The sequence below is a fragment of the Ranitomeya imitator genome, chromosome 6 (assembly GCF_032444005.1).
Source record: "Ranitomeya imitator isolate aRanImi1 chromosome 6, aRanImi1.pri, whole genome shotgun sequence".
Classification (NCBI taxonomy): Eukaryota; Metazoa; Chordata; class Amphibia; order Anura; family Dendrobatidae; genus Ranitomeya; species Ranitomeya imitator.
The window spans coordinates 64,463,710-64,486,957 of record NC_091287.1 but is presented as its reverse complement, the minus strand read 5'-3'; the positions used below and the strand labels follow the sequence as shown (position 1 = coordinate 64,486,957).

The 23,248-nt window shown below is 44.4% G+C and overlaps 1 protein-coding gene across 3 annotated transcripts in view; it reads left to right on the top strand.

Moving 5' to 3' along the window:
* Positions 1–23,248, top strand: part of UBE3C (ubiquitin protein ligase E3C) — a 146,125-nt gene that overhangs the window by 23,193 nt on the left and 99,684 nt on the right. For all 3 annotated transcript variants that reach the window (XM_069729725.1, XM_069729723.1, XM_069729724.1), the window contains exons 9-11: positions 3,659–3,879; positions 6,712–6,863; positions 9,937–10,124. In XM_069729725.1, the coding sequence (XP_069585826.1) occupies positions 3,659–3,879; positions 6,712–6,863; positions 9,937–10,124 (561 nt within the window). The remainder of the gene's footprint in view (positions 1–3,658; positions 3,880–6,711; positions 6,864–9,936; positions 10,125–23,248) is intronic.

Below are 23,248 nucleotides of genomic sequence, written 5' to 3'. Positions count from 1 at the left end.
AACCCGATTCTCAGCCCATCTAAATGCACCTTTAAATTCAACAGTCCCTGTCCAAAAAACCCTGTGTAGAGATTACATGTCCCCACTCTTAGGTCACATGTGCTTGAGATTGTTTCCACGGAGTTGCTGAATCATTTTTTGTGACTAAGCAAAGTGTGGATTTTATTTCCTGGAGATCGGCTGCTTCTTTCTGGTTTAATTCCAAGGCTAGGTTCACATCGCGTTAGTGCCATCCGTTTGCACTAACGCTGTTGCCCTGAATCTCTATTCTTCTACAATCGTGCTAACGCATGGTACCATTGCGTTGGCATGCGTTAGCAATAGAGGTCTACGCACAGTGAACGCATCTGTTTGCTGTGCGTTAGACCTAACGTACCCGAAAATGCGGTAGACCATGTTTGAGGGTGCGTCACAAAGTAACGCATCATCGCTAACGCATGCCGATTTTGACATGCGTTAGGATGCGTTACGATAATGTATGGCAATGGGTGCGTTAACGGATCTGTTACATTGCGTTAGTGCCGCTTAGTAACGGATCCGTGAAACGGATCGCCCTAACGCAATGTGAACCTAGCCTAATGTTACATACATTTATAGAATTGTCTTAAAAACACGCAGCTTTGCAATATATTGTTATTAAATTGTCTTCTCAATTTCTCCAAATATTTAAGGTTTTACTTTTTACTGCTTGTTGCAAAGGGGACAGACAGAAGTTGCGCAGGGTTTACATGCTCTTTTATAGTGGACTTGTAAGCACTGCTCTGAGGCTGGCGGGGATCGTTGGAGCGCACTGATCCCAACTACTGATCCCTACTACCGATCCCGACCTACTTCAGTGCGAGTCTGAGGTTGCAAAAGCAAAGATGCCTCATATAGTAGCATCAGAGGTCACACAGCAAAGGCAAGCAGCATGACTTCTGAACCGCCAATCAAGCAGGAGTGCCCCCAGCACCAAGAAGAAGTCGCTCCTGATAAAGGAAGATGGGGTTGATCTTCTAATAGGAGATTGCCTATAGTGGCAGCTGCAGAGGGAACGTGTGGCTGCCCGCACCTTCCTTCTGCAGTGGATCTGTGGAGCTGACATTAGCTGTACCCTTCAGGACCCTTGGATTTAGAGAGGTATAATCCCATATGTGTCATTCATTCTCCTTGGTAGTCTACAGATGAGAAAGTATTAGTAAATGAGCAATTGATTTTATGATTTGACCTTGAGAACGGCGCTTGTTTTCAGACGTTCCAGTGCTATGATTTATCCTCCTTTGCATAGACTTAGAAAGTCATTCTGGCCGCTGCCATACCGTGTATTTGCATTTTCTTGAGCTCGACCCTCCTTTAACGTTAATCTTGAGAGTTATAAATGATGAGTAATCCCCATGTTTTACATCGCCTGAAAAGCTGCACAATTTACACTGATTACTTTAGGGTAGAAGATTAAGAGACATACGTTCTGTGTATCTAAGGCAGCGCTCCGGCAGATTTTTGGCAATGCGAATTTCATCAAAAGAATTATTATGCTTAATTTAATTTTCAGTTTTGCCAGCTCCGTCCCCGGACACAGTCACCTATTTTCGAAGCATGTAGTTATGATGTGGTGATTTAAATTTTTTTATTTTGATCAGCGTATCATTATCAGATGGTCAGATCCCTAGGGGTCATTATAATCTACGGTCACTTCACGATGCATTGCCAGTATGGAGAAATCAAGCTTTCAAACCACGTGAAAATTAGTCTGGAAGTGCATTGGGGGCGAGTCTCACACACCTCAATGCACTTTCAGTCATATTTGCACGTGGCTTCAAGGCTTGAATTCTCAGTTCTGGCTCATCAGATTGCTACCAAACTGGTATCATGTTTGCCCATTCATATGTTTCTGCTCTGTGCAAAAAACAGTGAGTAAACGTTATCAGAACTGGTGCGAGGAAGCTTTGCTATGGAAAACACCAATCAGTCAGGTTCAGATTTTTTTATTTTCTTTTTTGTGAAAGTTCTGAAAATCAGAGTGGGCTTCTATGGAAAGAATATCAACTTTTCCATTGCATTCGTTTTGATTAATCCCCACATTTTGGTTTTAAAGGGAATTTGTCAGCAGGTTTTGGCTATGTAATCTGAAGACTGGTGGGAGTACAGGCTGAAACTCAGAATTCAGGGATATGTCACTTGTCAACGTGCGTACTGTTGTCTATTAACTACAAGTGCTTCTCACAAAATTAGAATATCATCAAAAACTTAATTTATTTCAGTTCTTCAATTCAAAAAGTGAAACTCATATATAGAGTCATTACAAACAGAGTGATCTATTTCAAGTGTTTCTGTTAATACAGAAATACTTCACACTAGACCTTGGAAATCAAGGTCTCATAGTCTGGAGGAAGAGTGGAGAGACACAAGCCAAGCTGCTGGAGGTCCACTGTGTTTTATCAATGCCAAAGTCAGAGCCGTCTACCAGGAAATTTTACAGCACTTCATGCTTCCCTCTGCCGACAAGCTTTTTTTATTCTCCAGCAGGACTTGGCCCCTGTCCACACTGCCGAAAGTACCAATACCTGGTTTAAAAACAACAGTATCACTGTGCTTGATTGGCCAGCAAACTCGCCGGACCTTAACCCCATAGAGAATCTATGGGGTATTGTCAAGAGGAAGATGAGACACCAGACCCAACAATGCAGACGAGCTGAAGGCTGCTATCAAAGCAACCTGGGCTTCCATAACACCTCAGCAATGTCACAGGCTGATCGTCTCCATGCCACGCCGCATTAAAGGGAGTCTGTCACCCCCAATCGTATATGAGCTGCGGCCACTGGCATCAGCGGCTTATCTACAGCATTAAAGAATGCTGTAGAAAAGCCCCCGATGTAACCTGAAAGATAAGAAATAAAGGTTATATCATACTCACCCAGGTGCTGTCCCGCTGCGGTCCAGGTCTGATGGGTGTCGCGGTCCGGTCCAGCACCTCCCATCTTCATACGATGACGTCCTCTTCTTGCCGCGGCTCCGGCGCAGGCGTACTTTGTCCTGTTGAGGGCAGAGCAAAGTACTGCAGTGCGCAGGCGCCGGGAAAGGTCAGAGAGGCCCAGCGCCTGCGCACTGCAGTACTTTGCTCTGCCCTCAACAGGGCAGACAAAAGTACGCCTGCGCCGGAACCGCGGCAAGAAGTCAAGAGATGCACCTGTACACTAGTCCAGCAACACCACCTTCCCTGTGTCTATGGACTTTGTATATGCAGAGCCTGGTGGGGGCAGAGTCAGCTTTGCTTCATTCTGCATATCAAAGCTCTGATTGTGTTAGAACCACTGCACCCAATAAACTAATTGATACATCATTGGATTCAGCTTCTGTTTGCCTACATCGGACTGCTCTCAGATGAGGTAGCAAAAACCTGCTGACATATTCCCTTCAAGAACAGTTAATAAATCCTGTATGTATCATGGTGCAATTTATGCTAAACTTACCGAGGTGTTCCGGCTCTGCTCCCTTCCACATGAAGAGTTGAGAGTGGCCGGTGACGACACGACCCGGGAGGTAGACTTGATATCACCTGCCCCTTTCACCTCCCGATTTGGAGGCAGAGTAGAGCCAGTGTACCACGTTAAAGGTTTACTTATTATTTCTGGCTGTCCAACTCTCTACTTTGTCCCTAAATAAAATCTTTTTGTTTCAGGCAACAGGTTTTCTCTGCCTTTACCAGAGAATTTCTGGCTGCACCTTACACCGATCAGATCTTCCACTTCATCATTCCAGCCCTGGCGGACGCACACACCGCTTTCCCCTATGAACTGTTTCTGAGCGCATTACTAGAGGAACAGGGTCATCGCCCACTGAGATGTGACCAGACCCCTTGGCTTTTCTATTTTGTGCTTACCGCTGGGGAAACATACCTGAGTAAGGAAAGAACTAGATTTATATTTTCCTCTATAATAAGATGCATATTTTACGTATTTTACATATTACATCCCAGCATTTTCACATGAAAAAATATCCATACACTGCAGATATTTTCCTCAATATTTGCAGATTTTTTGCATTAGATTGTTAGCAAAATCCAAAAGTCATAAAAAGTAAAACAAAAAAAAGTAAATAGTTTATAACAACAAATAAACATATTTGCATTCACATGGAAGGGACCAGCAGGGGAAGCAGTCACATGGGAGGGACCAGCAGATAAAGTAGTCACATGTAAGGAACCAGCAAGGGAAGCAGTCACATGGGAGGGATCAGCTGATAAAGTAGTCACATGTGAGGAACCAGCAGGGGAAGCAGTCACATGGGAGGGACCAGCAAATAAAGTAGTCACATTTAAGGAACTAGCAGGGGAAGCAGTCACATGGGAGGGACCAGCAGATAAAGTAGTCACATCTAAGGAACCAGCAGGGGAAGCAGTCACATGGGAGGGACCAGCAGATGAAGCAATCACATGTGAGGAACCAGCAGGGGAAGCAGTCACATGGGAGGGACCAGCAGATAAAGTAGTCACATTTAAGGAACTAGCAGGGGAAGCAGTCACATGGGAGGGACCATCAGGGGAAGCAGTCACATGGAAGGCATCAGTAGATGAAGCAGTCACATGTGAGGAACCAGCAGGGGAGGCAGTCACATGTGAGGAACCAGCAGATGAAGCAGTCACAATTGAGGAACCAGCAGATGAAGCAGTCACATGTGAGGAACCCGCAGGGGAGGCAGTCACATGTGAGGAACCAGCAGATGAAGCAGTCACATGTGAGGAACCAGCAGATGAAGCAGTCACATGTGAGGAACCAGCAGATGAAGCAGTTACATGTGAGGGAACAACAGAGGAAGCAGTCACTTGTGAGAAACCAGCAGGGGAAGCTGTTACATGTGAGGCACCAGCAGGGGAAGCAGTCACATGTGAGGGACCAGCAGGGGAAGCAGTCACATGTGAGGAACCAGCAGATGAAACAGTCACATGTGAGAAACCAGCAGGGGAAGCAGTCACATGTGAGGAACCAGCAGGGGAAGCAGTCACATGTGAGAAACCAGCAGATGAAGCAGTCACATGTGAGAAACCAGCAAGGGAAGCAGTCACATGGGAGGCACCAGCAGATGAAGCAGTTACATGTGAGGGACCAGCAGGGGAAGCAGTCACATGGGAGAAACCACCAGGGGAAGCAGTCACATGTGAGAAACCAGCAGATGAAGCAGTCACATGTGAGGAACTAGCAGATGAAGCAGTCACATGTGAGGAACCCGCAGGGGAGGCAGTCACATGGGAGGAACCAGCAGATGAAGCAGTCACATGTGAGAAACTAGCAGATGAAGCAGTCACATGTGAGAAACCAGCAGGGGAAGCCGTTACATGTGAGGAACCAGCAGATGAAGCAGTTACATGTGAGGGACCAGCAGGGGAAGCAGTCACATGGGAGAAACCAGCAGGGGAAGCAGTCACATGTGAGAAACCAGCAGATGAAGCAGTCACATGTGATGAACTAGCAGATGAAGCAGTCACATGTGAGGAACCCGCAGGGGAGGCAGTCACATGGGAGGAACCAGCAGATGAAGCAGTCACATGTGAGGAACTAGCAGATGAAGCAGTCACGTGAGAAACCAGCAGGGGAAGCAGTCACATGGGAGGAACCAGCAGATGAAGCAGTCACATGTGAGAAACCAGCAAGGGAAGCTGTTACATGTGAGGGACCAGCAGGGGAAGCAGTCACATTTCATGTACCGGCACGTGAAACAGTCACATTGAAGTGACCAGTAGGGGAAGCAGTTACAAGTGAGGAACCAGCAGGTGAAACAGTCACATATGATAAACTAGCAAGGGGAGCAGTCACAAGGGAGGGACCAGCAGGGGAAGCAGTCACATGGCAGGCACCAGCAGGGGAAGTAGTCACATAGGAGGCACCAGCAGGGCGAGAAGTCACATGTTAGGCACTAGCAGGGGAAGCAGTCACAAGGGAGGGACCAGCAGGGGAAGCAGTCACATAGGAGGCACCAGCAGGGCGAGAAGTCACATGTTAGGCACTAGCAGGGGAAGCAGTCGCATGGGAGGGATCAGCAGGAGAAGTAGTCGCATGGGAGGAACCTGCAGGATAAGCAGTCCCTTGGGAGAGACCAGCAGGGAAGGAGGGTATGGTGTTTTTTTTTTGTGTGTGTTTTTTAGTTTTTCTTTACATCCCTGCTTTTTTACAAGGAATTCTGCATGTTTTTGTTGCCGATCTATCACTGCAGATATCATTTTGTTATCTTGTGGACATTTTCTGCTACACGTGATGCACGGTCTAACATTGTACTGTTCATTGTTTGCGGAATTTCATTGTGGATTTTTCAAATGAATTACCTGAAATGCCTTAGATGAAAGCCAGCTAATTCTGCATATTATGAAAGGACCAAATATCTATTTTTTTTTTCATTTTGCTTGCTCTTATGGTAGTATGGTATTTTGCAGCACTTTACAGACATTGTCATTTCTGTCCCTAATGGTGCTCACCATCTCAGCTCATTATCAGTACAGTATATGTTTCGGAGTGTGGGAAAAATGGAATAGATGATGGAAACCCACACAAACATGGACAGAACATACAACCTCCCCATGGAGTCTGTATTTGGACGGATTAAAACCCGAGACCCCAGTGCTGCAAAGCAACCACGCGCCTCCACACTACACTATTGTATATCCTTATGTAGTCTCAATGTATTATAACTGTACATACTGACATACAAGATACCATATAATACATTGGTTTTTCATTTCAGGCACCCTATCAGAAGAGGGGATGCTCGTATACCTTAGAGTATTGCAATCATTTCTCTCTCAGTTGCCAGTTTCCACTATTGCAAATCATCAGGAGCTTACCAGTGACTCTGAGGATGAGGATGACGATATCAGCAAAATGGTCACCACAGTTGTAAGTGATTGAACCCCTTTATACTCAATGAAAGGTGATATATTAGGGTATCTTCCAAATTGAAAGTTGCACAAGTTTTTCTCCTTCAAGCCATACTATATTAGCCTCAGTAAGTTAGAAACGACACAGCCATTTAGACTACTTGAACTGTAGCATGCCATCAGTTCTTTCTCAGTGGGTGGCTCCTCTTCACCATCATTTTGTCTGCACCATAGGTGTTGGAACTTCCTTTACCTCACTCTCCACCATTCATTACTTCTTGCCAGTTTTCAATAGCTTGCCTGCCATGAACTGATCTGCCTCTCTGCTATGCCTGTATGCAGTTTCCCAGACAGGCGAGCGAGAACAGGAACACAAAGACCTGTCCACACCTCCTGTAATCTGTCGGCATCACTGCTGATAGAGACGGATTATGCTTGCAACAGGCAGAGGACCTTAAAGGGAACCTGTCACCTGAATTTGGCGAGACCGGTTTTCGGTCATATGGGCGGAGTTTTCTGCCCTCTCTTTCAAGCCACATATCCAAGCCCTTGCCTCCTCCTGTCGTCTCAAACTCAAAAATATTTCCCGGATCCGTGCTTTCCTTGACCGCAACACTGCAAAAACGCTAGTGCATGCCCTTATCATCTCCCGCCTCGACTACTGCAACCTCCTACTCTCTGGACTCCCCTCTAGCACTCTGGCACCACTCCAATCCATCCTACACTCTGCTGCCCGACTAATCCACCTGTCCCCCCGCTATTCCCCAGCCTCTCCCCTATGTCAAGCCCTTCACTGGCTTCCTATCGCCCAGAGACTCCAGTTCAAAACCCTCACACTGACATACAAAGCCATCCACAACCTGTCTCCTCCATACATCTGTGACATGGTCTCCCGGTACCTACCTACACGCAACCTCCGATCCTCACAAGACCTCCTTCTCTACGCCCCTCTCATCTCTTCTTCCCATAACCGCATCCAAGACTTCTCCCGTGCTTCCCCCATACTCTGGAACTCTCTACCCCAACACATCAGACTTGCGCCTGCCATAGAAACCTTCAAAAAGAACCTGAAGACTCATCTCTTCCGACAAGCCTACAGCCTGCAGTGATCCTCAACCTACTGAACAGCCGCACAGCCAGCTTTTCCCTCTCCTAGTGTATCCTCACCCACCCCCTGCAGACTGTGAGCCCTCGCGGGCAGGGTCCTCCCTCCTTATGTACTCGTGTGCCTTGTTATCTGCTCCTGTTTAATGTATTTGTCTATATTTGCCCCGTATTCACATGTAAAGCACCATGGAATAAATGGCGCTATAAAAATGTATAATAATAAAAAAAAAAGTTTTCGGGTGTTTGATTCACCCTTTCCTTACCCGCTGGCTGCATGCTGGCTGCAATATTGGATTGAAGTTCGTTCTATGTCCTCCGTAGTACACGCCTGCGCAAGGCAATCTATGGAGGACATAGAATGTACTATGGAGGACATAGAATGAACTTCAATCCAATATTGCGGCCAGCATGCAGCCAGCGGGTAAGGAAAGGGTGAATCAAACACCCGAAAACTCCGCCCATATGACCGAAAACCGGTCCCGCCAAATTCAGGTGACAGGTTCCCTTTAACTTACACATAAGGGACACACCTGGTTGTCGGCTTTTTGGAGTGATTATTTGAAAATGTAATTTTGGGTTAAAAAAAAAAAAGTGCCTGCATAAGTTTATTAAAATGGCCATTACCAATTCAATGTGAAAGCTGCTCACAGCAATTGACAAACACAACATCTTATCTATGACCAGCTCCAGGTACCACATTGAAGTCGATTTTTTTTCTGGGACATACAGTGCCTTGAAAAAGTATTCATAGCCCATTAACTTTTCTCCATTTTTTTTTTCACGTAACATCCACAAATGTAAATGGATTTTATGTGCTATACCAACATAATGTAGCAAGTATTTGTGAGGTGTAAGAGAAATTATAAATGGTTTTCTAAATATTCTAATAACATGAATTCAACCCCCCCGAGTCAATACTTTTGTAGGACCTCCTTTCACAGCAATTACTGCTGCAAGTCTGAATAAAATCATCCCCATAACATAATGTTGCCACCACCAGCGACGGTGGGATGGTGTTTTCAGGGTGATGTGCAGTGTTAGTTTTCCACCACACATAACGTTTTGCATTCAGCCAAAAAAAATTCTGCTTCGATGTCATCTGACCAGAACAGCTTCTTCCACATGCTAGATGTGTCCCCTTCATGGCATGTGGAAGAAGATGCTCTGGTCAGATGAGACCAAAACATTGTGTGGCGAAAAACTAACACTGCACATGACCCTGAAAACACCATACCCACCATCAAACATGGTGGTAGCAGCATCTTGCTTTTGGGAAGCTTTTTTCTGCAGGGACAGGGAAACTGGTCAGATTTGATGAGAAAATGAATGGAGTTAAATAAGGGGAAGTCCTGGAGGAGAATCTGATAGAGGCTGCAAAAGACTTGAGACTGGGGCGTCGTTCACCTTCTAGCAGGACAACAACCCTAAACATACTGCCAGAGCTACAATAGAAGGGTTAGATCAAGGCATATTCATGTGTGTGAATGTCACAGTCCAGACCTAAATCCCATTGAGAATCTGTGGCAAGACGTGAAAATTGAATGGAGACATCGGTGAACAGCACTATAGAGCTATTTTGCAAAAAAGAATGGGTAAAAATGTCAGCCTCTAGATGTGCAAAGCTGGTGGAGACAGACCCCAAAAGACTGCAGCAGTAATTGTAATGAAAGGTGGTCTTACAAAATATTGACTCGGGGGCTGAATACAAAAGCATGTCGCTATTTCCTGATTTAAATTTGTAAAATATCTAGAAAACCATATAGAATTTATTTTACATGTTACAAATGCGTTGTACTTTGTGTTGGTACATCACATAAAATCCCGATAAGATACATTTATGTTTGTATGTGAAATGTGGAAAAGTTCATGGGTATGAATACATTTTCAAGGCACTGTAGGTTATGTTTAGGCATAGTTTCTAATTTTCTGCTATGATAAATTAAAAGAGAAAGGGAAAAGGTCATGCGATATGCTTTTGTTCATAGGGTGATGGCAAGATGTCTGTCCAGTATATCACAGAAGAGTGCCTAAAGAAACTGGATACTAAGCAGCAAACGAACACCTTGCTCAACATGGTGTGGAGAGATTCTGCCAGCGAGGAGGTCTTCACTCTTATGGCTTCCATCTGCCATACACTTATGGTACAGCACCGCATGATGGTGCCCAAAGTCAGGCAAGTACCGAGAATACTACATGTGCGCTGCTCCTAATAGGTGTGCACTCGCATACAGTATGTGTGTGTGCAGAGCGAGCTGTCAATCAAAGTGCTGAGGAGTGAATATAGCGCCATGACTGTATAGTCAGCGATGACAGTAATCGCTCCCTGCACCGCCGCGATGGCTGAAAGCCAGCAGCTGCAGGGAGAATATCACTTAGTTTTCTTCATGTAACCGCTGCTCCTGTAAGCCAGCTTACACAAGATTTAAATGCTATTTTTCTGCAGATTACCCCTAAATCTGCAGGAAAATTGATTTTCTGAATGTGACAGGTTCCCTTTAAATGATCTTGTTGGTTTAGTATGGGACAGTCAATATGCTAAACACATGTATACACTAAGGCGTGGGACCTCGGCTGTATATTGTAAATGCCTGTCTGGGGTGTTATGCACAGACACAATAGATTGGTACGTTAATTTATGTCAGAAAATTATAATCCTAAATGTGAGATCATCTGGGATGAAAGAACCTGCAGGTTCTTCAATGATCTCCATCAGGGATGACATGTCCTTCATACATTGACATCTGTTGAATGGATTCTGACATGTACTATACGACTGCTGAGGAGCTGCAAGTATACAAGGCCATCAGGGGCCACCGAAGAATGGGTGCTGGATTACACAGGTGTGAATGGGTGGTTTGTTATGTTACATAGGTTGAAAAAAGACCTAGGTCCATCAAGTTCAACTTTTCTTCACTAATTATATATTTTGTCACTAAATTATGGCCCACAATATTACGTGTAGTGAGGAAATCATCCAGCCCTTTTTTAAAAGCTGTTGTAATGTCTGCCATTACTAGTTCTTGTGATCGGGCATTCCACAGTCTGACTGCTCTAACTGTAAAGAGCCCTTTGCTATTTAGCTGCCGGAATCGCCTTTCTTCCACCCGTAATGAGTGTCCCATGGTCCTAAGTACGGTCTTTTGGAAGGAATAAGTCCAAGTACCAGTCCTTTGTACTGACCACACATATATTTATACATGTAAATGAGATCCCCTCTGAGGCGTCTTTTTTCTAAGCTAAACAAGCCCAACTTTTCCAACCTCTCCTCATATGAGAGACCTTCCATCCCTTGTTATAATCTAGTTCCTGCTTTTGAACTTACACTAACTTCTGAATATCCTTTTAAAATGTGGAGGCCAAAACTGGATCTTGATGTGGCCTCATAAGTGATTTATAGTGGAGTAACAATACACTGGAATCACAGGATTTTCTCTCTTTTTATACACCTTAAAATCTTGTTTGCTTTTGCGGCTGTTGCCTGACATTGAGTACTGCTGCTCAGCTTACTTGTAACCAGAATATCAAATCCTTCTAGCGTTCTGTAGTCCCGAGTATACTCCCATTTAATGAATATGTTCTAACATTTTCCTGCAGGTTCTTAACTTTATTAAACTCTTGCGACGACCCTTATAAATGCTGATTTATTCATGGCCCAAAATTGGTACTCCATGAGAGTGCAGTTCGGGCAGCAAGAGCTTATACAAAGGGATGCTTACCCTATATACTCAAGTATAAGCCGACCCGAGTATAAGCCGACCCCCCTAATTTTGCCACAAAAAACTGGGAAAACTTAATGACTCGAGTATAAGCCTAGGGTGGAAAATGCAGCAGCTACTGGTAAATTTCAAAAATAAAAATAGATACCAATAAGTAAAATTAATTGAGACATCAGTAGGTTGTGTTTTTGAATATCCATATTGAATCAGGAGCCCCATGTAATGCTCCATACAGTTTATGATGGGCTCCATAAGATGCTCCATATTAAAATATGCCCCATATAATGCTGCACAAATGCTGATTATGGCCCCATAAGATGCTCCATACAGACATTTGCCCCATATAATGCTGCACAAATGCTGATTATGGCCCCATAAGATGCTCCATAGACACATTTGCCCCGTATACTGCTCCACAAATGTGGATTATGGCCCCATAAGATGGTCCATAGAGATATTTGCCCCATATAATGCTGCACATGGCCCCATACAGATATTTGTCCCATATAATGCTGCACATGGCCCCATAAGATGTTCCATACAGATAATTGCCCCCTATAATGCTGCACATGGCCCCATAAGATGCTCCATACAGATATTTGCCCCATTTGCTGTTGCTGCGAATAAGAAAATCACATACTCACCTCTCAAGTCCCCAGCATTTGCTATATTCACCTACTCCCCATTCCACCGCCGATCGCCGCTGTGTCTTCCCGTCCTCTGCACTGACGTTCAGGCAGAGGGCGGCGCGTACTAATCGCGTCATCGTGCCCTCTGACCTGAGCGTCAATGCAGAGGACGCGGAAGACGCAGCGGCGCTGACGGTGGAACGTGGACAGGTGAATATAGCGCACTATACTCACCTGCTCCTGGCGCATCCCTGCACGTCTGTTCCCTGGTGCCGGCTTCTTCTTCCTGTAGTGAGCGGACACATGGTACCGCTCATTACAGTAATGAATATGTAGCTCCACCCCTATGGGAGTGGGATCCATATTCATTACTGTAATGAGCGGTACCATGTGACCGCTCACTACAGGAAGAAGCTGCCGGCACCCGGGAAAAGACATGCAGGGACCGCACCAGGAGCAGGTGAGTATTATTACACAGCTCCGCTCCCCCTCCCCTGCCGACCCCTCGGTATGACTCGAGTATAAGCCGAGAGGGTTACTTTCAGCCCAAAAAAGTGGGCTGAAAATGTCGGCTTATACTCGAGTATATACGGTATGCATGATAATAAAGCTTTTTAAGTTTCACTCTAATTTCTAAACTTGACGTCTTCCATACACTTCACTCCATGGAAGGACTGCCAAACATTTTGCAAATGTGCGCAATATGCCGGTGGTCCTACCATGAAGTGGATTGAACAAAGGATGTCATTCATTCCCGATTTCGTGGTAGGACTATCAGCACGTCCTGTGCATGTGGGAGGTTACTGGTGATCCTGCAATGAAGTAGAGTGCATGGAAGATGTCAGTCGGAGGGTGTGATTAGAGCAGGGATGCCCAACCTGTAGCGCGGTCCTATGAATTGTGGCTCGCGGCTGTCTGTCAGCTTGGTGCATTAGCTCCAGTACTAGCAAACAGATATGAAGAGCACATCTGAAAATGATGAAGTTTGTGAGCAGCCCTGCACAGAAGAGCAGATCTGGATGCACATATAATGGTAGATCTGGATGCACATATAATGGTCATAGGGGTTTTGAGAGAATTTAATTATGGTACGCTGGAGACAAGATGACACCACCTGTCAGAGGAGGTGTTTGAAGATGGATGTGACAGTGTCTTGGTAGTTCTTTATAGGAGAAAACTGAGTGGGAAGTATTGTAGGAACCCCTGGATCTTTGTATACTGCTTTTGGGTGATTGATTTTTGTGGAAAAGCTTTGGTTATTATTATTCCTGGAATGTGGTCTTTGGTTGCCACTATTGTGAGGGGGGCGGGAGCTGAATGTGGCTCGCGACCCTCTCAGAGCTGAATGTGGCTCTCAAGAGCAGAAACGTTGGGGACCTATGGATTAGAGTATCTGAGCTTGGACTAGTCTGGGGAAGTGATATCCCACCAGACTAGTTCTGGCTCAGTCGCATATGACAAGCTGCAGAATAAAAGTAGTTTTATAAAACAAAGAAGCGTTAGATTGAATCTTCAAAGCATTATAATGCTTATACAGTGGGGAAAATAAATATTTGATACGCTGCCGATTTTGCAAGTTTTCCCACCTACCAAGAATGGAGAAGTCTGTAATTTTTATCGTAGGTACACTTCACCTGTGAGAGACAGAATCAAAAAAAAAAAAAAAATCAAGAAAATCATATTGTATGATTTTTAAATAATTATATTGCATTTTATTACATGAAATTAGTATGTGATCATCCAACCAGCAAGAATTCTGGCTCTCACAGACCTGTTAGTTTTTCTTTAAGAAGCCCTCTTAGGGTACCGTCACACAGTGCAATTTTCATCGCTACAACGGTACGATCCGTGACGCTCCAGCATCGTAACAATATCGCTCCAGCGTCGTAGACTGCTGTCACACTTTGCAATCTACGACGCTGGAGCGATAATTTCATGACGTATGTGCGATGTAGAAGCCGTTGGTTACTATGCGCACATCGTATACGATATATGTTACACCATGCGATCATGCCGCCACAGCGGGACACTAGACGACGAAAGAAAGTTTCAAACGATCTGCTACGACATACGATTCTCAGCGGGGTCCCTGATCGCAGGAGCGTGTCAGACACTGCGATATCGTAACTATATCGCTCGAACGTCACGAATCGTGCCGTCGTAGCGATCAAAATTGCACTGTGTGACGGTACCCTTACTCTGCACTCATTACCTGTATAAAAGACACCTGTCCACACAATCAATCACACTCCATCCTCTCCACCATGGCCAAGACCAAAGCGCTGTCTAATGACACCAAGGACAAAATTGTAGATCTGTACAAGGCTGGGATGGGCTATAGGACAATAGGCAAGCAGCTTGCTGAGAAGGCAACAAATGTTGGCACAATTATTAGAACGTGGAAGAAACACAAGGTGACTGTCAATCTTTCTCGGTCTGGGGCTCCATGCAGGATCTCACCTTGTGGTGTAAGGATGATTCTGGGAAAGATCAGGAATCATCCCAGAACTACATGGGAGAACCTGGTCAATGACCTAAAGAGAGCTGAGACCACAGTCTCAAACACTACCCTGAATAACACACTTCATTATCATGGATTAAAATTCTGCAAGGCACGCAAAGTCCCCCTGGTCACACCAGCATATGTCCAGGTCCGTTTGTAGTTCGCCAATGACTATTTGGATGATCGAGAGTAGGCGAGGGAGAAGGTCATGTGGTCAGATGAAGCCAAAATAGAACTTTTTGGTATCAACTCCACTCGCCATGTTTGGAGGAAGAAGAATGATGAGTACAACTCCAAGAACACAGTCCCAACAGTGAAGCATGGAAGGGGATACATCATACTTTGGAGGTGGTTTTCTGCAAAGGGGACTGGATGACTGCACCGTTTTGAAGGGAGGATGGATGGGGTCATGTATCGCGACATTTTGGCCAACAACCTCCTTCCCTTAGTAAGAGCATTGAAATTGGGTTATGGCTGGGTCTTCCAGCATGATAATGTCCCAAAACACAGAGCCAAGACCACTAAGGAGTGGATACAAAAGAATAATTTCTAGGTCCTGGAGTGACCTAGCCAGTCCCCAGACCTGAACCCAATAGAAAATCTTTGGAGGGAGCAGAAACTCAGTGTTGTCCAGCAACAGCCCCAAAACCTGAAAGATCTAGAGAAGATCTGTATGGAGGAGTGGGCCAAAATCCCTGCTACAATGTGTGCAAAGTTGGTCAAGAGCTACAGGAAACATCTGACCTCTGTAATTGCAAACAAAGGTTTCTGTACAAAATATTAAGTTCTGCTTTTCTATTGTATCGAATATTTATTTTATGTGATAAAATGCAAATTAATGATGTAAAATCATACATTGGGATTTTCTGTTATTTTTTTTAGATTCTGTATCTCACAGTTAAAATGTACCTACGATAACAATTACAAAATTACTGTGAAAGTTTTTTAGCCGTTAACCTTCGCATTTAACAATCTGACTTGACTGATTACAAGTGATGTCCTGTTCATCAGGGTTTGTTAGAGACTATAAAACTGAACATCAGATTGGTTTTTTTTTTTGTAAGGCGGTGATGTGAATCCATGTTAATGGAGGTGCATGTGGCGCTGCCACAATGTCATCAGGGTCCGCCTCGGCCCACTGGTGTTTATTGCTCTCAGGAAGTGAAATGTCAGGGAAGCTTTCATCCTTAAGATTAGAGCCATTAGATTTTCTCACTTGCCATTAGAACAGGATGTGATCATAGTTTAAGATCCTTTACCCTTATATATTGCTGCCTGGGATAACAAGAGGCTTTGTTCACATCATCCGTGATCTCCAAACGTATACTTGCAGAGTAAGGGTCTGATGTCCGCCGCTGCAGAGGCTTCGTGCCCATAAGTGCCAATGTATAAAGTGTATATTGGATTGTATAGTCAAACAAACAGTTGGTAAGTTAGCGCACCGCTCTGGCGTCCCCAGGGTTAATGGGACAATATTAATACAGTTGTCATTGCATCAGGAGCATATTCCCTGCACATATGGCCAATGCGAGGCATAACCGCAGTGTGAAGATTCACAGTGATTTTATATACATTTTCGCCATAGATTCATGTGTTGCTGTTCTCCTTACTATGTGAGTCTATCACACCCGGTTTGTACAGAACGCTTTTGTTGTGCTTCCTTCCTGGCCTTGTCAGGGTATAGACATTTTATCAGACAGATGGAGAACTGTAGCTAGTCAGCCATTTCTTGTTCAAACACATACTTGCTGAAAATGTCACTTTTTTTTTTCTTGCTCTGAATTTAGTGGTCGGAGCTGGAACAGCGTGCAAATGAACAGTAATGCAGATCATTATATTTAATGAAAAGTCATAATATTGATAAAATCTTAAGATCTTTCAAAGCACCCGAGATACCAGCGCCAGATACAGTGTCATTGATCACGCTGCGAATAAACTTCACATGGTTTGCCACTCAATAGCAGCCTGTCTATAAAAGTAAAGACGCATTTGTTGTGCAGAACATGCTGGACCTTATGTACAAAAAGCAAGATCAAGTTCACAATTTCTATCATTTATTTCTACGTCTATCTAAGCAGCACGATGAACATTTATCCTTTTCACTGCTGGTTCTTTTCTCAGCTGTTGTTATAATTTCTATAATTGTGATCGTATGCATACGTCCTACATCTTTGCGCAAACCTCTTCCTCTACTTCAAGTAATCCACGGACATGTTATTATAACACCATCACCATATTTCACAATAGAATCTACATAGATTACTGAAAAGCTCTCTTAGACCTGATGAGGCTGTGCACTCACGTTGAAAATTTAAGTCAGAATGGCTGTATAGTGCGTTTTCGAAAGCTTTCCTGCCTGATGTTCAAATGCGCTTTTTATGAGTCCAGTGTCTAAAATGCTTACTATAGTGTCAGATTTATACAGCTATTCTGACATTGATTGTTAAAGTAAGAACACCAGCCTCATCAGGTTCTGTTTATGTATGCAGCAGTTTGTACAGTGGTGCAAGAATCACTCTCTTTTTTCTGAAGATGGCTTTGGTGAGGTCCATGAACGATTGATTCATACTGTTCCCTATAAACATGTGCATCGGCCAAACTTTTTTTGTGTAACCAGCACATATCTTGTAAATTGGTCCCTCTCTTGCACTGCTGTGAATAGAGAGGAGGAGGGGTCCGTGCTGCCGTCTCCACTCACTTTTATAAGTGTTCAGAAAATAGTTGGGATTCCTGATTTATTTATTTTTCTTAAGCTCCCTAGAAGTGAATGGATTCGAAGCCGACTGTCTATTCTCGGCAGCACTAGACAAAGCCTGTTCTCGAGTAGCAGGTAGCACACGTGGTGCTCACATTTATCAGTCTTATGAAGCCTATGGGTATTTGCAAAAAAAAAAATCCAAGATGGAAATACCCCTTGAAATTGATTAAAAGCAGACGTAGCACTTTGACACTTTCCTTCTTTCATTGCGGTATCGGTAGAGTTGGAAGGGACTTCCTGGGTCATCTGGTCCATAGATTCCACAACAAGGTACAGCGATTGTCACCAGTCACGTAAAGCTGGCCATACAGTGTAGGCAGCTGTGACGTAAATGCTAATTTGGCGGACAGTGGTCCCTCCATACCCCTCAGCAGGCAGAGATCAATGGGAACAAGGGGTGAGTTACCGCCAGGAATCTCTGCCATAAGGGGAGCGTTTGGACGCATAGAAGATAGTCAGTTTAGATGACCATTATCTATCATTATTAATCTTTATTTTAAAGCTTGCTTCAGTCTGGGGCATTCAGCTCAAAGACGCATTATAAATAATGATGAGCGATCGTGCTGGGATACGGTGTTATTTGAGCATGCGCGACTGCTAACAGAGGGTTTTCGGTGTGCTCGAAAAATGTGTTCAGGTCCCCGAGGCTGCGTGTCTTGCTGCTGTTCGAAGGCCGCAACACATGAAGGGATTGCCTAACAAATAAGGAATCCCTGCATGTGTTGGGACAGTGTAAGGGTATGTGCACACGTTGCGGATTTGGCCCTGCGGATCCGCAGCTGGTTTCCATGCGGTGTACAGTACCATGTAAACCTATGGAAAACAAAATCTGCAGTGCACATGCTGCGGAAAATTCCACGCAGAAACGCAGCGGTTTATTTTCCGCAGCATGTCAATTCTTTGTGCGGAATCCGCAGCGTTTTACACCTATTCCGTTATTGGAATCCGCAGGTGTAAAAACGCAGGCGAAATCCTCAGAAAATCTGCACAAAATCCGCAGAAAACCCGCAGGTAAAACACAGGTCATTTTAACTGTGGATTCTGCAGAATCCATGCGGAAAAATCCGCAATGGAATCCGCAATTTGTGCACATACCCTAACCGCTGCGAGACATGCAGCCGTGGGGACCTGAACACTTTTTTCGAGCACACCGAAGACCCTCGGTTAGCACCCGAGCATGCTCAGATAAGACGTTACTCATCACTATTTGTCGTCTATTGCCCTTTTCATGTTTCTGTCCGCAAGAAGTAGCCGGAGTTATGTCCAATTTATGGACCATAAAGGAAATAATGGTGTGCACTCAGGACAGAGGTAAGTAGGTGCTGGTAAAACACTGTGTGGTCCATATCAGTCCAATATAAAAAATTACCGCACACTTGAAGCTGGTATGATGCAAATATATAACAAGTTTATTGTGTTCACAAAACAGGTTGCCACAAAAAGGAAACAAAAAGTGCAGATAGAAACCCAACGTTTCGACCCTCCCGGGCCTTATTCATGGGGTTACTTGATGCACGCTAGGATACATATGTAGGTGGCAGGCATAGGGTAGGAGGGCAAGTCCCTTGGTATATAAGCTGTCGCTTAACCTGGAACAGGCTGGGAATATGCTGTTTTGTAATGCAAAGCGATAGTGGCACACAGAGGCTGTGACATCCTTAGTGGGCCTGTGTATAGCTGGATGACCCGTGCGGGCAGCACTCCTGAGGCTTGTAGTGACGTAAATGGAAGATGCTGGATGAGCGGCGCTCCTGCGCCCTGCTGCTGTGGCATGGCAATTTATGGACCAGACTCGCCCATTGAGGTTGACAGCACATGGATGCTATCCATGCTACACCCAGGTGCTGTGCACTTTTCACTGCTTGGTAAAAGAAGTATGGAAAACCTCCATGAGTTTAGGAAAAGCAGATGTCTCATGGATGGTAAAATTCCAGCATTCTGAATAAATTCAGGTATTTTTTTTAAGCATCCGAGAAAAAAACCCCAAACGCGTTAATTTGCCTTTAAATTTCATATCTAGTCTTTAAGATTAATTTCTGATTCTCAATAATAAAAAAAAAACAGATGCACGCACCAGTCCTTCAGCGTGAGATTAACAGTGCAGTATGTGACGCCGTGTGATCAGACCGTATTAAGAACGGGAATCACATACCGGTCCTCATCACGATCGAACCGTTTCCCAATCAGTAGGATTCTTTAGCTATGGAAGGTTGTTTTGTTGCGCTCTCAGGATTTTACCTTATAAATTATTAGAGCTTTCACTTTTTTTACTTGTTCTTTTTTTTTTAGGCCTCCTAAAATTGGGCACGATGACAATAGTGTGCGCCATAGACAAAAGTAGAAAGAAAACTCCTTCTGTACCACCGGTTACACCAAGATTTACTGTTTGATTCAATTTAGAAGTCAATTTAACCTTGGTTTTTCCATCGCTACAAACAAGCAATATTTGTTGCGGCTCCCCAGGGCATGTCAGGTCTGCACTATTGATTCCACTAATCTTTAAAGTGCATTACAAGCCTAAGTCTGCTTAGCAGCTCTATTAATTTGTGGCTTTATTGAGAGGCAAATTTTCATTTGGAGGCTTTTTATCATTGATTGGTCCATCAAATAACGGCTCGCGAGTTGTCTTAGTATTTCTATCCCCGTGTAATTATACAGTTAGGAGATTATTGCACCCATGGAAGAGGTTGTCCGGATATATTCATCTAGTAGTGATACAGAGACCAGCATATAAGTACATGTGAGTACTACTTGGGATTCCAGTATGTTTTGCCTTGAATTTTGTGTACATTATATATATATATATATATATATATATATATATATATATATATATATATATATATATATATATATATATATATATAGTCTTTACTACCCATAAAGTAGAAAAGGAAAATTACCTATTTAAAAGGGTTGTACCAAGTTTGAAAACAATCCCCGTATCATGCGCAACGCTACTTTATTCATTGTCTGCCCACGGAGACAGACGAGCGCAGCATTTGAGACTCGCATTAAAGGTGTCCATGGAGCATGACTGCCGGCCCTTCATGCTGATTGACAGCCGACTTGCCACAGTTAATCAGTGAGTAGTCGGCTGTCAATCAGCATGATGTCAGCAGTTACGACCCGTCAACAGAACAGAGCAGAAGAGCAGCTGCGGGCCCATCATGCTGATTGACAGCCGACTTGCAGCAGTTAATCAGTGAGTAGTCGGCTGTCAATCAGCATGACGTTGGCAGTTACGACCCATCAACAGAGCAGAAGAGCAGCTGCTGCTCTGTCAACATGATGTTAGCAGAAGCCGCAGGAGCGGTTGTGACAGAGATCTGCGCTGTGCAGAACAGGCAGGTAGTGTTCACTCATCACTACTTATAAGCAGATGCCATTGGCCTTTTCTGCACACGTGTGATAGATGCGCTTGATGTTTCATCAGCTCCATCACATCTTTTTTTAAACTGCAATCAACACAGTAGCAGTTTTTGCATTTATTGGACAGTGGTACGATTCTGCCCTGAACTAAGATTATTTTTACAAAAAATGACTAATATAACAGAAGTAGAGCGGTTTATGTCTGTTTAGACAGATTTGACAATCGCCGAAGTCCCCAATTTATAGGGTGTATTGTGGTTTCTGTCATCCTGCGCTGCAGACTGATCTTTTCCAGCTGTCAAAAATGCTAAAAATGTACTTTAATCCCCATCACAGTTTTACAGCACAAATGTTAAGAGATCCTAATATCTCTATATAATTAAAGTATTTTTTTATTTTTGATTGAACAATGTTGTAATAACATTTAGAGCAACTTTCTAGTATATTCGGCCACACTCCCTAAATTGACGCTTGTGTTGCACTCCGAGTCTGTTCTTGGACATCCTGCCCCTTGTACACTTCCTCACCATTATTGAGTTGTTAAGGGCCGACGGGTCAGATTATACTCCGCTTTCTTTGAGGATTTGTAGCTTAAACTTCTTCAGTTTCAGCCATGGATGACCGCCCTATCCATCTTACAGTGCTCAACTCTCTGTATACTTGGCACTGACGGATGGAGTGAGGTTACGGCGGTGGTATTGCAAGGGATTTTGAACACTGTAGTTTTAGATGAGTGGGGATATCCAAGAAGTATCGTTTCTCCTTACGGAGATTGACATGCTTAGCATGCCGAGATGAGGAGACTTAAAGCCGCAATACACCTCTGGGAAATATGCTAATTATGCAAATTGTCTCTTCAGAGAGGAAGAGAACTAGAACTCTAGTGCCACCTATTGGAAGAACATGCTTTGCAAAAAGGAAAAAAAAGAGCATGAACCGCACATCCCAAATTCATACTTTGATCTAAAGCCGCTAGGCAAAAATTTATATACTGAACATGAGGTTTTCAGTTTAACATTCTGATCAGACTGTATGAAGCCCACTGCCACTTCACGGCAAACCTCGTAGTGGGTCCTATCGCCCTAACGGAGCGGAGCCGTGCGGCAACCACCGCCACAGCGGCCACGCACCAGCAGGGCGGACGGCCTGTTGCCCCACAGCACCCATGCTGCGAGACTGAGCCCCCATGACTCCAGACCGCGCCGCCCCACCAGCACAAAGCCACAGCAACAATGGCCGCCACACAGCACCAGCACCAAAATGAAAGGAGCATTGAAACTCACCTTCCTCCAGCTCTTCAGTGAGAGCCAAAATGGGCTAGACCCCATACTTTGCAGTCTCCTGCTAATTAAAATCACCTGTGCCAAATGGGAGGAGTGCTGGTCCAAGAAAGAGACAAGAACATGCTTTGCAAAAAGGAAAAAAAAGAGCATGAACCGCACATCCCAAATTCATACTTTGATCTAAAGCCTTGGCTTGGCACAGGTGATTTTAATTAGCAGGAGACTGCAAAGTTAGGGGTCTAGCCCATTTTGGCTCTCACTGAAGAGTTGGAGGAAGGTGAGTTTAAGTGCTCCTTTCATTTCGGTGTTGGTGCTGTGTGGCGGCCATTGTTGCTGTGGCTTTGTGCTGGTGGGGCGGCGCGGTCTGGAGTCATGGGGGCTTAGTCTCGCAGCATGGGTGCTGTGGGGCAACAGGCCGTCGGCCCTGCTGGTGCATGGCCGCTGTGGCGGTGGGCGCCGCACGGCTCCGCTCCGTTAGGGCGATAGGACCCACTACGAGGTTTGCCGTGAAGTGGCAGTGGGCTTCATACAGTCTGATCAGAATGTTAAACTGAAAACCTCATATTCAGTTATATTAATTTTTGCCTAGCGGCTTTAGATCAACGTATGATTTTGGGATGTGCGGTTCATGCTCTTTTTTTTTCTTTTTTGCAAACCACCTATTGGAAGGTAGCAATCCTACCAGTCAATGTCGACTCTTTAATGAGCCTTGTCACATGACTTAGGATAATAGCCAAACCAGAATCTCAATTTTGCAGAAACTGTTTCAGGGTACTGCTCCTCGTCAGTGCAAAGTGGAGATCTGGTTTGGCTGTGTGAGTGGCGTCCGACTGATATCCAAGAAGATGAGTGGGGAAAAATTACAAGTTCAGAAAAAGCATTTTAAATAACGAAAAATTGGATGATGGACAACCCCTTTAATTACTTTGATACACATAGGTCATATAAACATACCCTACTCAACATTCAAGAAATATCGTTTCTCTTTGTGGAGAGTGACACGATAAGCATGTCGAGGTGAGGAGACTTAAAGCCG